The sequence below is a fragment of the Mandrillus leucophaeus genome, unplaced genomic scaffold (assembly GCF_000951045.1).
Source record: "Mandrillus leucophaeus isolate KB7577 unplaced genomic scaffold, Mleu.le_1.0 Scaffold775, whole genome shotgun sequence".
Classification (NCBI taxonomy): Eukaryota; Metazoa; Chordata; class Mammalia; order Primates; family Cercopithecidae; genus Mandrillus; species Mandrillus leucophaeus.
This window is the reverse complement of record NW_012108419.1, coordinates 946,034-963,723: the sequence shown is the minus strand read 5'-3', so window position 1 is coordinate 963,723 and position 17,690 is coordinate 946,034. Positions and strand designations below refer to the sequence as shown.

General features: G+C 44.7%; 1 protein-coding gene across 2 annotated transcripts; it reads right to left on the bottom strand.

Moving 5' to 3' along the window:
• Window positions 1–250: 250 nt before the first annotated feature.
• Window positions 251–15,801, bottom strand: TIGIT (T cell immunoreceptor with Ig and ITIM domains). 2 transcript variants are annotated; one of them, XM_011966822.1, is made up of 5 exons: window positions 15,614–15,801; window positions 12,789–12,911; window positions 11,033–11,365; window positions 9,157–9,263; window positions 251–752 (listed from the first exon to the last, which is right to left on the bottom strand). In XM_011966822.1, exons 2-5 carry the CDS (start codon window positions 12,847–12,849, stop codon window positions 516–518), a joined length of 738 nt encoding a protein of 245 aa, XP_011822212.1. In that variant the 5' UTR covers window positions 12,850–12,911; window positions 15,614–15,801; the 3' UTR covers window positions 251–515. The 2 variants fall into 2 exon arrangements, with proteins under 2 accessions (XP_011822212.1, XP_011822213.1); XM_011966823.1 differs by lacking the exons at window positions 12,789–12,911; window positions 15,614–15,801 and adding an exon at window positions 11,855–11,921.
• Window positions 15,802–17,690: the final 1,889 nt, after the last annotated feature.

Genomic DNA, 17,690 nt, shown 5'->3' with positions numbered 1-17,690 from the left:
GTTCTTGAGGGCAGATACCAAGATTTAGTCACTCTCAAATCTCCCCATAGAGGCTGATAACAGGACTTATTTATGACATGCCTTTGAATGAGTGAATGTTACTGAAAATGACAGTGAAAAAAATGAGATGAGGATGGCTCTGCAGTCATGCCATCCTCATCATCAACCACAAAACCTTGTAGCCCAAAATGCTGGCCAATGCCATTAAGAGGAATGTGTCTCTCAGAGACATAGGATCTGCTCAAACTGCCAGATTTAAAATCAGGTCAAGATATTTTTTCAATTTTGCATTTATGATCAAGATCCATGTTACTCACCCTAGGCCTGCCATAATGCATAATGGAATAGAACAAAAAGGCCAAGGAAATGAAGATAGAGAAGAGGATGACATTTATTCACTCAACTGAACACACACGCGCGCGCACACTGATGGCGAATACAGCTGTTTATATATTAGTCAAGACACCTATAATAGTCAAGACAAAAGTGTATCTTCCAGAACATGCCTCTGTTTGCTAACCAGTCTCTGTGAAGAAGCTGCAGCTCCCCAGGCTTCTGTAACTCAGGACATTGAAGTAGTCATGCAGCTCGGCACAGTCATCTCCCTGCTGCTCTCCACAGAGCCCAGCAGGTGCAGCTTCTGCCTGGACACAGCTTCCTGGGGGTGAGGGAGCACTGGGAATCTGTTCTTCCTGTCCAGTTGATTTTCTCCGGAGGCCACTTTCCACAGAATGGATTCTGAGGGATTTCTTCTAAAAGCAAACAAACTACAAAGTGAGTATGTGGCGATGTTATTCAAAAGTTACTCCCCAGTATGACATATATTGAGAGTTAATGTGATCTCTCTCATCCTTTCTTACACACATGCACACTGGCAAACTTGTGTTCTTACCAACACCAGTTCCTTAACCCTTAATTTCTCAACCGCATTACAGCTAGATTTCAATGCTAACTAGTCCATGGAAACTGCACTTACTACATATACCACGTGCCACACACCTTGTTACTTCCTGTTCACTAAGCTTAGTGAAGCAGCTTTCCGTTCTCTATTTTCTTTTGCTCTTTACTGCACTTGACTCTGTTGACCTCTTCCTTTCTGAAATGCTCTCTTTCTCTGGCTCCTATGGCATCACTCTCTCCTGATTCTCTTCTCCTCCTTTAAACCCCCACCTTCGTCTTCAGCCAGGCCTGCCCCTTTTCTCTTTGCACATCAGCTCCCCAAACCATGGGGTTCCCCTAGGGTTCTGCTCTCTGCTTTCTCTCACACTAAACATGCTCTCTGAGTTACTTCATGAGTATCTACTTTCTTATCTCTACAACTACCATCTGTCCTCTGAAGATGCCCAAATCTCTATCTAAACTGGCCCAGGCTTCTGCCCTGAGCTCCAGACACAGGTGTCCACCTGTTCACTGGGCATCATCACCTGATGACCCACAGCAAGCTCAGACTCAACTTGTCTCAAAAGAAACCATCACATTCCTGCCCCAACAAACCACTCCTGCTCCTATATTCACTGCCCTGGTTTATGGCACCAGCTGATCAGAAATATGGAGGCTAATGTTCAACTCGATTTATCTATAAAACCTTATCCAATTTTAATCCCAGGCAGTTCTGAAATCTACTCCCTCTTTTCCATCTCTATATCCATGTCTTCTCTCTCACCTGGGCTTCATCCTCACTGTCTCTGGACTCCCTCTTACTTCTAGTCCAACTCCGCATGGTCACCAGCGGAGTGATTCTCAAAACCAACAGTTGGGTTAGTCCATATTTCTGCCTAAAACTCTTCAATGGCTCCCACTGTGTATAGGAGGGTGCTTAACCTGAGATGCACAGCTGGATTTCAGGAGATTTGTAAATTGGATAGAAAATTTTGCCTAAAGGGACATTCTTCCGAGAAGAAAATCCATAATTCCACTACACACCCCACAAGAAACTGTGACGATCTCCAAAACATCCCTTGTGATGATCCCAAAAACATCCCTTCTGATGATCCCCAAAACATCCCTTCTGATGGTCCCACTCACTTTCCAGCTTACATGCTAGGAAAGATGCTAAGTGCTTTACATCATTATTTGACTGAAGTTTTCTCATGACCTTATGAAGGTAATGCCATAATTATCAGCATTTTACAGATGAGAAAACTGAGCTTCATCAAAGTTAGGTAGTATAGCTACTCAAGTGGTTGAGTCAGGACTCAAACCTAGGACTGCCTGATTCCAAAGACCATGCTCCTAAATAACACAGTCTACGGGCTCTCAAGGTCTGCAGCAAATGCTGTTGTGCCTGTCATAGGTAATTTGAGGTATCAGCTTAACCAGACTAAGGGACCTGAGAGAGCTGGTAAAGCCCATTTGGGGTGTGTCTGTGAGGGTGTTTCCAAAGGAGATTGGCATGTCAGTCTGAGTGAAGTGCGTGGGTAAGAGCCACCCTAAATGTAGCCAGGCACTATCCAGTCACCTGGGGGCCTGCCTCTCCCAAAACAGAAGAGAGGCAAAAGTGGTCTTTCTCTCTTTGGAGTTGGGACACACTCTTCTCCTCCTGTCCTTGGACATCAGGACCCCAGGCCGCCTGGCTTTCGGACTCCAGGACTTAAAACAGTGCCCCCGACCCTGTGTTTTCAGGTCTTTAGCCGTGGACTGAGAATTACACCAATAGCCTTGGTGGTTCTGAGGCTGTTGGACTTGAACTGAGCCATGCTACCAGCATCCCAAGGTCTCCAGCTTGCAGACAGCCTGTGGTGAGACTTCTCAGCCTTTACAATCACACGAACAAATTCTCCTAATAAATCCCTCCTCATCTATCTATCTATCTATCTATCTATCTATCTGTCTGTCTGTCTGTCTGTCTGTCTGTCTATCTATCTATCTATCTATCTATCTAATCTATCCATCCATCCATCCATCTCTCCTATTGGTTCTGCCCCTCTGGAGATCCATAACTAATGTACAGTTCCTGCTCAGATCTCTTTACCTGACCAGCACTCCCATTTTCCAGATGCTTGGACTACAGGCTGTGAGCTCACAGCAGCTCCTTCTCTACGGAATTGTTCTTGGGCCCTCCCTGGTGAGCAGCCAGAGGTAATGACTGACCTAGGTGGATTTTGAAAAGGCCAGCTCTCTGCCTAAAGATTCAACCAACTCTGTGTACAATTCTTGCTTCAGCCAAGTCTCCAGCTGAGACCATATCCATGCTGAGCTTTCTTCCCTTAGCCCTCCCTATACTGCTTCCTTCACTTCCTTTCATCTCAGAGCTGTCCCAATAAGTCACTCTCACCAGAATTTGCATGTCAGGCTCTATTTCCAGGGACCTGATCTAAAACAGTTGCTGCTGGGAACAGTCCTAGGAGGCAGCCTGTAAGAACAGGATTGCGGAATGGGATCATTCGCCTGCTAGATGGCAACACAAACCCCATGACTGGTGATGAAATGAGAGGGACACAGATGGATGGGAACTATGAGCTGGTACAATGACTCTAATATTTGAGATGCATAGGGTAAATAGTTACTGTTAGAACTCTGGAATTGGGTAAACAGTATAGGGTAAATAGTTACTATTAGGACTCAAAATTGACTTTTGCTAAATTGCACTGATGGACTAAAGTGAGAAAATGACAGCCTCAGACCTATCAGCAACTCAAAGTGTGAGAGTTAAAGCTCCTCCTTGGCAGCATTTAAGAGACACTCATCTCTCCACAGCTGAAGACCAGGTATGGTACGTAAGCTAATTGTAAGAAGGACAGGACTTTAAAGACGGCTGGATTCTAAGCCGAGGTAAATTTTCTGTGCCAAAGCTAGCATCTTGATAGTAGAGGAGAAGTCTCCTGAAACTTGGAATGAGGATCTCTGGAAAGATGCATTTGAGAGCCATGAACCACCTGCTTCTCTTATACCATCTGGGCTGCAAAAGTGGCCCACTTCCCCTTGATGGAAGAAAATCCCTGCTGGGCCCTGCCTCTGCCTCCCCTACTGGCCATCAGACCTGTAATTAGGGTAAAATCTCAGCCCACGCTAATGGAGGAAGTGCTGGGTCTGCTTAGAGAAGAGAAAGGTTATATACTAAAGGACCTGGTTAACATATGCTGGCAGGGACTGGGAGAAGATGCCTAGGCATGAATTCTGAAGGTGATGGATTGTGGTGTAAGATAGAACATAAGACTGGATGAGGGATAATGTATCAATATTGGAACACTCAATATTTAACACCCTCACAAGGGCCCAGGAGATGATTCTGACATACTGCTGTCAATAGAGATGACAACACTGCTTTGGCAAACTATGGAAAAGGGAAACAAAAGGCTCAGAGAAGCAAGAATGCTAGAATAAACCTAATAAATCAGAAATTGGCAAACTCAGTTTTGTGGCTCAAATATGGCCCACTGATGGTTTTTGTACAGCCCTTGAACAAAGATGGCTTTTATATTTTAAGTGTTTTCTTAAAGCAAAAAAAGTTTTTAAAAGTAATATCTTCTGCACAGCAAAAGAAATAATCAGCAGAGTAAACAGACAGCCCAGAGTGGGAGAAAATATTTGTAAACTATATATCCAACAAAGGACTGATATCCAGAATCTACAAGGAACTCAAACAAATCAACTAAAAAAAAATCCCATCAAAAAGTGAGCTAAGGACATAAACAGACGTTTCTCAGAAAAGGATATATAAATGGCCAATAAACATATGCAAAAATGTTCAACATCACTAATTATCAGGGAAACGCAAATCAAAACGCAATACCACCTTACTCTTGTAAGAATGGCCGTAATCAAAAAATAAAAAAATAACAGATGTTGGCATGGATGTGGTGAAAGGGGAACACTTTTACACTGCTTGTGGGAATGTAAACTAGTACAACGACTATGGAAAACAGTGTGGAGATTCTTTAAAGAACTAGAAGTAGAACTACCATTGAATCCAGTAATGCCACTACTGGGTATCTACCCAGAGGAAAAGAAGTCATTATACAAAAAGCAGCACAATTTGCAATTGCAAAAATATGGAACCAGCCCAAATGCTCATCAATCAATGAGTGGATAAACTGTAGTGTGTGCGTGTGTGTGTGTGTGTATGAATATATATGTATATATATTCATATATACACACATACACACATACACACACACACACACACACACCCCATGGAATACTACTCAGCCATAAAAGGAACAAAATAATGGCATTTGCAGAAGCCTGGATGGAATTGGAAACCACTGCTATAAGTGAAGTAACTCAGGAATGAAAAACCAAACATCATATGTTCTCACTCATAAGTGGGAGCTAAACTATGAGGACGCAAAGGCATAAGAATGATACAATGGCCGGGCGCGGTGGCTCAAGCCTGTAATCCCAGCACTTTGGGAGGCTGAGGCAGGTGGATCACGAGGTCAGGAGATCGAGACTATCCTGGCTAACCCGGTGAAACCCCATCTCTACTAAAAAATACAAAAAAACTAGCTGGGCGAGGTGGCGGGCGCCTGTAGTCCCAGCTGCTCGGGAGGCTGAGGCAGGAGAATGGCGTGAACCTGGGAGGCGGAGCTTGCAGTGAGCTGAGATCCGGGCACTGCACTCCAGCCTGGGCAACAGAGCGAGACTCCATCTCAAAAAAAAAAAAAAAGAATGATACAATGGACTAATGGACTTCGGGGACTCAGGGGAAAGAGTGGGAGAGGGGTGAGGGATAAAGGACTACACACTGGGTACAGTGTACACTGTTCGGGTGATGGGTGCACCAAAATCTCAGAAATCACCACTAAAGGACTTATTCCCCAAAAAACCTATTGAAATAAAAAAATTAAAAAATAAAAATTTATAGAATGACAAACTAATATTTTATTACACATAAAATTATATGAAATTAACATTTTAGTGTTTATAAATAAAGGTTTGTTGAAACAAAGCCATATTCATTCATTTATATATAATCTATCGCACTTTCACACTACAATGGCAGAGTTGAATTGTTGCAACAGAGACCATATGACCTATAGACCCAAAAAGATATACTATCTGTCCCTTTACAGAGACACTTTGCCAATCCCTGTGCTGAATAATTTCCAAAATCCAGTAGCTGATTATGTTGGCTCTTCTAGGGAAGATCCAGAGAACATCCCTTAAGATAATAACAACAATAAGGGGGAAAAGGAAAAGGAAAAAGAAAAAGAATGTCCCTTTTACTAAGCTGTAAAAGCATGTGCTAGGGGAGCTCCAGCATCATTGAGAAGTTTGGTGGTATCTCTCCTTTATAGGCTAGGGCTAAAGTAGGAGATGCTTTTACAGAACTGGATCCCTAGTAGCAATGAGGATGAGGAGATCCCAAAATAGTACAGGACAGATAGCAGCACTTAAGAAACAAAATGGATGTAATTACTGCAATGGGAGCCAAGAAAGCCTGATCTGTGGGGATATTAAAATGGTTAATAGAGCACGGTGTGCCCAGGAGATATACAGCTGGGCAGCCAAGAAGGGTATTGCTTACATACATAATCAAAAGAGATCAAGACTACAAGAGAGAAGGCTGAAGCCAGCCAATCCCATGGAAAGTCAAGATCCTTTGTCCAGCTTTCATGTCTATGAGCACTGCTGGTATGGATACCATCCATTTGCCTCTTGGCTCTACTCTCTAACCTTCTCCACCCTATTCTGTGCCCTATGAAGACTGTACTAAATGTACTATATCAATGAGTCCCCTTGTCCTCCAACCTAAGTTTGAGGTCAGCCAATGCAGAGCAACAGTAGGGGAATGGAGAGAGGAACGAGATGAGGGTATGTTGTTCCCTTTGTTCTCTCAGAAGGGTGACCTTGGACTGGTTGTGACCCTCCAGCAAAGACTACGGCACTTCTGAAGGAGACCCCTCCACATAACTCTCTTCTTCCAGGCTCCAATAATTAGCCCCTCCCACTTCGTCCCCTTTGAAGAACTAGGAATGGTCACAACACCTTGCTACTCCTCCTTGTGGTGTCCTTACATCCTAGTAGACTTCTGGAAATTCTATTATTAAACTGTCTTCAAACAACCCAGTTTGAGAGTACTACATGTTCCCTGCTGGAACCCTGAATAATGCAAGTATAAAATGCTTTGAGCAAGGAGAGACAGAGAGAAGACTGGCAACTATAGCCAAAGTACAGGAAAGATGCAGAGAGGACCTGTACTACACAGTAAGCAGTGGAAATGTTAGAGAGGGCTGGGAAATCAAACACTGTAGAAGGGGGGCAACAGGACTTAATAGATCTCTTCACCTTTTTCTCTTTCTCCACCCTCCAGATGACCAAAGTTAGTCCAGGTGCCCAGAATGAAAATTAACCAGTCTTGAATCTTCAACAGAAAAAGTTGTTCAGCTCCTTCTAAAGGGCCTTTGATTCTTTTATTCCAGGCTATCAGGACACTGCTAACAGCAGAGAACCTGTTCACCAACCACCATAGCAGCTCCATTCCCAGCTAAGAGATCAACTTTCATCTTCTTCACCTCGTCCCTCCATTTAATCATTTCTCTTGTCCTCACCTTCCCCTAGAGGGTTCATTTCCTCATTATGTCTACTGTGATAGCCTACACATAAATGAAAATATTATAGATCATTGACCTTCCCAATAGCACCAGCCATATATCTCAGCCACTGCAGTTCAACCAGGCTGCGGAATTGAGTTGTTAATTGAATGGAATTAGAGTTGGAGGAAAAGTGGGTTAGGATCTCAGGAGGTGGGTCTAGGGTAAAGGTAGAAATTACATACTTGTGTTTCCCAAAATATTTATGTGGTGACTTGAATTAAGGTGACCTGGGCTGAGCTGACTTAAATGACCCAAGAGATCAGACAAAACAAGGAGTGGAAATTCTTTCACTCCTCCCAATCAATACCGGCAGTTGATGACACAAATTTCACTGATATAATTCTTCATTTTTTATAAAGATTTTACATGAAATATGCCACTTATTGATCACAACTCTATGATACAGAGCAAGCCGAATTATAATACGGCTATGGTTTCAATGTGTCCCCCAAAAGTCCATGTGTTGAAAACTTAATTACCATTGTAATAGTATTAAGTGGTAATGCTTTTAAGAGGTGATTAGGCCATGAAGGATCTGCCCTCATGAAGGGATTAACGCCATTATCTCAGGAGTGGGTTAGGTATCATGGGAGTAAGTTCCTAATTAAAAGGATGAGCTTGGCCTCATTTCTCTCTCTCTCTCATATGCACTCATTCATTACATGATGCCTTCTGCCATGGGATGAACCCTGCCAAATGCACCATGCTCCTGGACTTCCCAGCCTCCAGAACCATGAGCCAAATAAACTTTTTTTCTTTATAAATTTCCCAACATATTGTATTCTGTTACAGCAGCAGAAAATAGACTAAGACAAATCCCCATTTTATATATAAGGAAATGAAGACCTTGGAAGATTAAGTAACTTTAACTTTCTAAAAGCATACACTCAGTGCCAAAACTAGAAACTAGATCTTTCAATTCCCCATTCATTACGCTCAGCCACATAAACTCTTAAGCTACACAGAGGATTTACAACCTGCTGATCTTGCCATGCCCACTTTACCACCAATTTTTTTTTTTTTTTTTTTTTAGAGATTGAGTCTTGCTCTGTTGCCCACGCTGGAGTGCAGTCGTAGCTTACTGCAGCCTTAAACTCCTGAAGCTAAGTGATCCTCCCGCCACAGTCTCCAAGGGGGTGGAATTACAGGTGTGAGCCACAGCTCCTGGCCTAGCCCTACATTTTTGGAGTGTTTATTTCTCATTCTACAGACATGCTGGGTAGCCTAGTACTACCAGAGAGTTGTAAACATCAAAAGAGCGAATGTGCAGAAAACTCTAGCACATATAGATACCCAGAATGCATCAAAATCATAGTAGATAAATTAAACTCTCAGAGCAGTGGCTGAAGGGATAAGCAGAAACCAGGAGTTACAGATGACAGCAAGATGGGTAGGAAACAGGTCCAGCTGTCCAGGAGGTCCCTCCCTACAAGAGGGACAAGGGAAGAGCATAAATAACTGCATTAATAGGCAGAACAAGTGCTAGGGAAAAAAAGGCACAAAGAGCACTGGGGAAGATCACATCTGGGTCTCTCTCTGGGTGGAAAGACAACCTGAAGGACCAGGGTGGCAGCTGTAGGGGTGCCCATGACTGAGATGTGCAGCCAGAGCCATTACCTTTCTAGCCAACACGACCACCACGATGACTGCTATGCAGATGACCACCAGCATCATGGCCATGGCTCCAAGCAATGGAATCTGGAACCTGGCACTGTGCTCAGCCACTAGAGGGAGGACAAAACAGAGATGAGTGGCAGAAGCTGGAAGTGAAGCTGATTTCCCCAGGGCAGCCTGAGCTTCACGGCAGAGAGGTAACTTTTGATCAGGCCCTTTGTGTAACCATGGGACTAGAGCCTTTAAGCCCAACAGCAGAGTATCCATCTGGCCCATCATGAAATCAATGACTGATCTTTTGAGCAGTGGTGTACCTTGTATATTTGACACCAGAGCAGGTCATTTTAACACTCCTTTCCTCTATTTGACAAAATCATTTTTGGTAATCATGAAATGGAACAAATAGTAGTTCCAGAAAAAAACTCAGAAAGTGAATATTTTCTTTTATTGAACTTCAAATATGAAATCCCATCAATAAAAATATTTAATTCAAAATTAAAGTTAACATTAAATTACAAAAATGAAAAAAAGCATGTAACCTTTTCCCTTAAGCCTATAACACTTATTTCCAGCTACACTTATTTCCAGCTAGGCTTGAAACCCTGGATGACACGAGGCTCTGGAGTCTTATCCTTTACTGTTTTCTGAGCATCTGACACATAGTGAACACTCAGTAAATATTTGTGGCATAAGTGAAACCAAGAACTAGTGAATTTCATTGAGAGATAACATGTAAGTGGAAGCAAGAAGATGCAGGAGGGGAGTTTTGAAGAGATGAATAAGATCTGATCCCAGAAGAGCGTGAGAAAAAGAACACCATCACCCCCACGCACGCCGTGCTGAAGGTGGGTTTCCAGGCTGCCCCAGGAGCTCAGGCAGCACTCAGGTATCCAGGGGAGTCTTCAAAGGAGTAGGGTGCGGCAGAAGCCTGACATCTTGTCCCTCTAACTAAGGGTTTGGGTTGCTAAAAGGTGGCTTAGGAATCCAAGCCATAATAAGAGAAGGGTGGTGCCTGCAGAATTCAAATTCCCCAGAACATGTTCCTCCTGCCTTGAGGGACTCAGTCACCATAGGCCAGGACAGCTCCTGGTTAGCCACAGCCATACAGTTAGCACTGGAGGAAAGAGGGCAGATGGAAAGCAAAGGGGTAGTAGGAAATTTAATCCGACATTAGCATCGCATAAGGTCTTATATTCATCCTCCTTTCACAGATGAGAAAACTGATACACAGAGAAGCTAAGAAATCCTGTCTGAGGGCAACAGCAGAGCCAGGATTTGCACCCAGACTGTCTGGGGTCAGAGTCTGAGCTTTTAACCACGGCGCTATACTGTCTCTCAGATAAGAATCCTTTTCTAACCTCTGGGAATTGGTTTAAATGTGCAGGTGGATAATGAATATGAGGGCATTTTGGAAACTTGGAAGTACCACACAAATGTAAATTATTGTACAATTAAACTTAGCACAGGCTGTGCTTTGTTTTTAACCAGCTCTAATCTTTATATACTTAGGGGTTAATTCTAATTTGCACAGTTGATACTAAATCAGTAAATGAGAACTTTTGCATATGACCTCATCAACTGGTCTTCCTAGGAAATATAGGTAAGATGTGCTTCTTATGTAAGAACAGTGGTTCTCAGTATTGGCTGTCTGTTAGAATCACCTGGAAATGCTTTTAGAGCCTACCCCTGTTTAGCTCTGCTATTAGGGATTCTGATTGAATTGGTCTGGGTGGGGCCTCGGCATCAGTAGGATTTAAAATCACCTCAGGTGATTCAAATGTGATCCCGAATTGAGAAGTCTTGCTGTGCAGTGATTCGGGATTGCATTTTCTATGCTAGAGGGAGAGGTTTATCCGCCAACTTGCTCCAGCAGGAATACCTGAGCTTTCTAGGACCTCCAGGAAGATTCTCCCTGTGTAAGTCCCATCAGGGTAGGTGTGATAGGTGCAGAAGTACTCCCCTGTATCATTCATGGTCAGCGACTGGAGGGTGAGGCCCAGGCCAGGACCCGGGGCCACTCGATCCTTGAAGGCTGGGAAGATGTGCCACCCCAAGTCAGCATTACGAATGGCCAGAAGCGAATGGTCATGCTGCTCCCAGTTGACCTGGGTCACTTGTGCCATGGTGGAGGAGAGGTGACATTGTAAGATAACAGAGCCACCTTTCTTTGCAGAAATGTTCCCCGTTGTTTCTATTGTGCCTGTCATCATTCCTAGGGAAGAGGACAAAGCACATGTGAGTCCTGGGTCAGCAGCTGGCCTTCAACCTTCCTAGAAAAACTCTAAGGGGCTTTGAGGCCACAACTGGGTTTTGGAATGATAATTTCTCCAGTCCATCCTGTTGCTCCCCAATAGAGCCTGTAATTATTTCCTGTTTCTTGCATTTCAACAGACGCTCCTCTCCATGCCTGTTATTGAAGGCTCCCAGTCCCCCTCAGGTTGTCTTTCCAGTCTTCTCATCCTTCTCCACACATCTCTACTCCAGCCCAGCCCAGTCCCTCTCCTCCCCACCCACTGCCCTATGCTTCCAGAGCCGACTTCTGCCCCACTTTACGCCCCACCCACAGGAAGGCTTGTCAAAGCTGAACTCCCTCCCCGCCTCCTAGAAGACCCCAGCCCATCTCAATCTCCCTTTTCCTTTCACATTCACTGCCCGTATTGTACAATTAGCACCTTACTAAATGCCTGGCTTATGACTACACAACTTAGCCGTTGCCCCCTCAGCATATTCTGCTGTGTAGCTTCATGGCTAGCTTGTTATTTTCATAGGCCTATTTTGTCTACCCACTTAGAATATAAGCCCTTGTCAGCCGACACCACCTCTTCTGTTTTTGTTTTATTTTGTTTTGTTTTTATGTTTCTTGCCGCAGCCTAGTTCTGTGCTGGATGCATTATCCTTTGAAATAAAACCTTGCTGTTTGGCTGATTGTCATTTGCAGTGCCTGAAAAAACCTTCAGGAAAGCCAAGAAATCCAATAGAAAAGGAAGCTTAGCAGGAAACCCTGCTTCTCCCAGGCATAACCACCCTCTCAGCACTTAACCTCTCCCCAGCACCCCTGGGCACACCTCCATCCTCAGATAGTTCAGAAAGTAACATAAAAACTAATTTATACCACGGTTTTTAAATATTTGTGTTCCCCTCCCTCAGAAATAGTTGACTCCGATTTTTAATATAGAAGAAATGAATTTAACAAAAAATCGGTCTCTAGTGGTAGAATCTCTGGAATCTGTGAAAAAGACATTTTCAATTCACAGAGAACTTATAATGTTTTCCTGGAAAGTTCCTCAAAGGCAACAGAAAAGAAGCCGGAGCAGGAATGAGCTTCTGAAAGCAAACTGGCAATGCCTCCTGCCCAGCCCTCCTTCTTCTCCTGCTCCTTGTACTGGCCAGTCAGGCTCCCCCAACCCCGAGAGTCTACAGAGTCCTTCATCTGCCACCAAAAACAGAACCGCACCTCATTCTCAGAGATTGTCCTTTCTTACATGAGACTACACAGGACCCTAAAAGCTGCAATTTCTTTCTCTCAAGCAGCTGTGGCATGCTCTTGGAGTCTTCCCTACACAAGCACCCAAGTCTCCACACCAAGCTTAGCCTTGTTTTTCCTCCCCGCTGCTCTGCTGGGTTTCAGGCCTTACCTGAGGCGAGGGGAGCCTGCCTCAGCCCCTGGGCCCAGATCAGGAAGAGACACCACCACATGCTTCTGCCCAGAGGGCCTACAGGAAGCAGATGTGGCCTCTTCTGCCACCGAAAGTAGCCGACTGCAGATAGGACGGTAAAACTGAGCCTATGAGAAAAGACGGTCTCAGAAAAACCAAGTTTGGCAAAAACCATGTTAAAAACACATACAGTTTTCAACAAATACACAAACTGCATAGGGGGAGCCACAAGAAAGGCCATGAAGGAAACATTTAAAAATAAATGAAAATTGTGGTTAGAGGTACACTCGTCTTTGGACTACAATTGTCAATCTATTGTTTTTAAGTTCTGTCTTAATGTATTTTCTCAAAATCAACCTGTATTCAAAGAGCTCAAGGGCATCTGTGTAGTGCCCAAGTTCTGAACAATCTGCTACTGATGAGGAACTGTTGGCTGAGCTCCTCCGGCATCCTCCTGATGAAGAATGTGCAATGATAAGAGAAACTTATAATTGTAGGGACTTATAGGCCAGGGACTGCACTTGAAATCTAATGAACAAGTGAACAAGAAGCATTTACTTGAGGGATGATACATGGATGGGACAAAGGTCTTGGACAAACACAGCAACTTTTTCTTTGAGATCTTCTCCTCGAATCTTATTTCTTTTGTCTTGTTTATCTAGACTGAGACTTCGTTGAATTCTGGCTTAGTTTCTCTGGTGCAGTAGGATCAGAGGAGATTAGAGGAGTGAGCTTTCCTGTGCACACTGACCTCATGAGAGCTAGAAATGCAAAGAAGGGTGAGCCCCTGGGGGCTGACCCAGGAGAGGGATTGGTTGACCTTTGCCTGGAGCTCCCATCCCATCATCAGATCCTACCATGGACCCATCCTTCTTTCCTCCCTCCCTCCCTTCATTCATTTGAAAGTCCCTGAGTGCCTACAAAGCACCAACCTCAACACCAGGCTCTGAAGATATGAGAGTAAATAATCACAGCCCCTACCCTCAAAGAGTTTACAAAGCTTGTTCCCTGGTGAACTCAGTCAGGAGAGGAGGTAGAGGATCCACGTTCACCTGCCTCGCAGGCTCTCAATACAGTTACCTTGGGGATGCTCCATGTTGTACATCCTGAAAATCTGCATCTGCATCCAGAAGCATCTGAAGCCTGGTGCCCTGCCCCCTCCATTCCAGCCATGCATCTCTAGCATTTCACACCATCCAGGCTCCTGCCCTCCTCCCTTGCAAGGTTTTCTATCTCAGGCCAGTCTTCTCCCCTCTCTGGGTTCTGCCTATTCCCAACTCTATGACTTGTATACCCCTTATACCCCACCTTCAGACCCTTAGACAATATATGCCTTACCAGCTTCTCTCTGCCTACCGAATTCAACCTGTCCTTCAAGGCTCACATCAAGAGATGCCTTGCCTCTCAGTAGCTACCATGTCTTCAACTGAAGGAGCAATCATACCTAATGTGTGTACAAGGGAAGGTGCTGAGGTTGGACTGGAGGGATGCTTCCCAAACTCACCAAGGCCAGGGAGCCAGGAGTGGCAGGGCCAAGAGCAGCTAGTGGGACTAGAGCACAGAAAGTGGCGGACACTAGTATTTGGGTTATAAAAGTTTACCACGTGTGTTTCCATAGTGGGGGTGGGTGGGAGCCAAAGAGGTGAGACCTGTCTTATGAAATGAGCTATCCAAAGAAACTTAGAATTGGTTTTAAACAATTGCTAAATAATTTTTCTGTTTGTTGCTAAGTAACCAGTCCAAAGAGGAACATGGTCAGGTCCATTTTGATCAATGGTGCTCTCCAGGGGGATAATTAACAGACTGGGTCCAAAATCATCCTTTTTGGTGACCTTGGAAAACTTTCTCAACCTCCTGAAGCCTCAGTTTCCCCCATCTGCATATAGGAATAAGAGTACCTCTTTCATAGGGTTGTGAGGATTTAATGAACTAGTGTTCGGTGAAGTGTTCAGCACAGTGCCTGGAACATGGCAGGGGTTCAATACATCAATAATAGTATTGATAACCATATTAATTAAGGAAGTGAAAGGAAAATCGGAGGACAATATCCCTATCTATATAATGTGCTTTGCCAAGAGTAAAATCCTTGTCTCCAGACTCCAAGGCCAGGGTTCCACCCAACCTCTTCATTCTGCCCTCCTTATCGGATAGAACAGGAGGACAGGATGTTTCTGCAGGAAAGTGACCACTTGCCAGCTAGACTCTGAGGCTGCCTTGGAGGAAAGCAAATGACAGAAGTCTCTTTCCTGGGAATCTACCCCAGACCCCCCAGAGCCTCCTGCAGAGACTCCACGGGGAACCTGGCTGGTTCCCACCCACTGAACACCAGCCCCCAGCACTGAGCGGCTCAGCTGTGAGAAGCAGGCCTGCTCTGAGAGCGACCGGGGCCACCCTGAGCCTTCAGGGCTAGTCAGCAGCCCCTGCGGCATAGCAGGGATCTGTGAGGTCCGTCAGGTGCTGACTCACATTTCCATTTTAAAAATGCTAAAATCAGCCACTGTGCTTTATTCTCCCCTGACTTTTGGGGCTGTAAGTTGGACAAGTGTGGTCCGCCTTGATGTAACTGGGTGAGTATAGGTGCTGAAAAGGAATGTCACATTTGCCTGTGAAAGGGGAAGAAGTGCTGGCCTAGACTGTGAAACCCCCTTATAATAGTTCACAGCTGTGCCTTCCCCCAGCCCGCCCTGAGCCCTGTGAAAGTCCCGGGCCAGACGCACTTGAGTCCACAGCCCCCAACCACAGGCACAGTCCCGAAAACCTGTGGCCCTCAGCCCTCAGCCAAGCGGGGCTGGGAGCGGTGGTACCTTCCAGAAGATCCGTGACTTGTACACGGGAAACACAACCTAGGGTTCTCCCAGAGCACAGACCAATCTCCCAGCAGTGTCTTTGGGCTTCTGCTTCTCCAAAGTCTTCCCTCTGGCTCAGATGTGGTAGGAGAGCTCCAGGGCTGTCACAGCTGTCTGAGGCCTCCTGTCTCTGCCTCGAACAAGGGCAACATCCTGCAGCAGGAGGGGGTCGTGCTCTCTCCTCCAAGCTCCCCACTCTCCGCTCTGTAGAGCAGCGCCTCCTGGTGGCAGGTTGTATTATGGCGGGGGGCGAGAAGGCCCTGCCTCCTGCTGTAGATGTGAGAAGGGCGAGGAAGCACCGGAGCCCTGACACAGGGGAGACAAGGGGACCTGGCCGCCCGGGGCACCAGGAAGGGCTCGTCCTGTGTCCCATCACCCCCAACTGCCTTGCAGCCTTAGCCAAGCTTCCTCACAGTGGGGCGGTCTGAGTAATGGAGTTCCAAAGCCACTTGTGGAGAGAGCTGCCTCAGAAAATCAGACTCCACTCGAAAGGACTGCCCATGATCTGAGGCTTATTAAGCCATGGGACTTGGCTGACACTGGAAAATACAAATGAGGAGAACTTGGGGTGGGACCGCTGACTTCTGTTTGTCAAAGCTCCCTCCCGTGGGGTGACTCTGAGGATCTATCTCCTCCATCCTCCAAGGCTGCCAAGAAGTTCAACCGACTATAGGAAATTTCTTTCTTCTTCCCAGCTGTGAAAATAGGACAGAGAGAGACCCCTAGGATAGGTTGGAATGCAGAGTCAGAAGAAAAATCTTTGGAAAGAGGCAGCTGATCCTCTCAGCTTAGGCCTCTCCTGCCGCCTCTCTTCACAGCCCTCCTACCCACCCACATTGTTTCCCTCTTTCTCCTCCTCCATCCTAGATGGAATTTAAACTATTGTATAATTAGAAAACTTGTTAAAGCAATGATACTTGTTAAGCATTCTTGACACTTGTTAAGCAATGACACTTGTTAAAGGTAAGGCAGCCTTTATTCAGTACCATCACAGTAGGTATAGAGACCAAGGCAATGGGATTTTGCAGTGGGGTAGAGACTGGGCTCAATTCTGAGTACAGCATGGGCAATGGGAATTTATCACCAAGAATCAGGGTGGAGGTCAGTGGATGGAAAAGTGCTAAGAGGAAACATCACGGGTAAAGAAGATTCTGACTAAACTGACCTAATGGGATTCTTACTAAAGACAGGCCAGGGTAGATCAGACATAACCTGAGAAATGGTGGAGGATGAGAAACCTGATAAGATATCAAGGGTGATCAGATATAGGGGGACAGGGATTCTTGAGAAACTGACTTATCCTTGTTCTTGGCTAAAAATGGATTTTACAAAGAAGTGCATGGATGGGCCTAGGAAAATGTTCAGGAGCCTGACAAAGATTGGTCAAGCAAAGAATCATTGTCACTCTCAATCCTTTATGCTATCAATCCACCCCAGTTTTTTGCCTTGGGAAAGGTAGCCTCTACCCCTGAACACTTCCTTCCTTCTTTCTCCTACCTAGAGCCCTCAGTCATCCAAGACAACTAGAACTGGGATAGAAGTACACATGAACATATCATTCCAAGACTCCCTCAAGCATCAAGAGCTCCTCCTGCCCCCAACAAATAAATGCCATACCTAAAAGATTTCACAGAGACTATAACAAACTTCTGAAGAGCAGATAATTTCAATGTTACTTAAAATATACAGACACAGAACACAAAGATTTCTTAATTAGTTTTGTGATATGAATTCAAACTTTATATAAAAGTGATTAAGATTGCACACAATTAAAGAACGCCAGATTTGAATCTCACTTCCAAATATTGAGGAAAAAATTCTAAATAAAATTTTGTTACACAGAGTCCAATAATATATTAAGCAAAATACATAATTATCAGATAGGATTTATTCCAGGGTAGCAAGAATGATTCAATGCTGCAAAATTCGTTAATTAATAAATATAAGGTCTATATTTTTCAAAGCCTATAATCATTTCCTTTGATTCTGATAAGCAGTCTGACAAAATCAATCCCCATGATCTTTTTTTTTTTTT

What these genes read in the sequence shown, in the direction of transcription:
- TIGIT (XM_011966822.1), bottom strand. Translation starts at nt 12,849, where the DNA reads ATGTGGTGGTGTCTCTTCCTGATCTGGGCCCAGGGGCTGAGGCAGGCT. An exon ending in GGAGGTCCTAGAAAGCTCAG is followed by an intron (nt 9,264 to 11,032) that starts GTATTCCTGCTG and finishes TCCTCCCTCTAG; the next exon opens with TGGCTGAGCACAGTGCCAGG. An exon ending in TGGTCGTGTTGGCTAGAAAG is followed by an intron (nt 753 to 9,156) that starts GTAATGGCTCTG and finishes GTTTGCTTTTAG; the next exon opens with AAGAAATCCCTCAGAATCCA.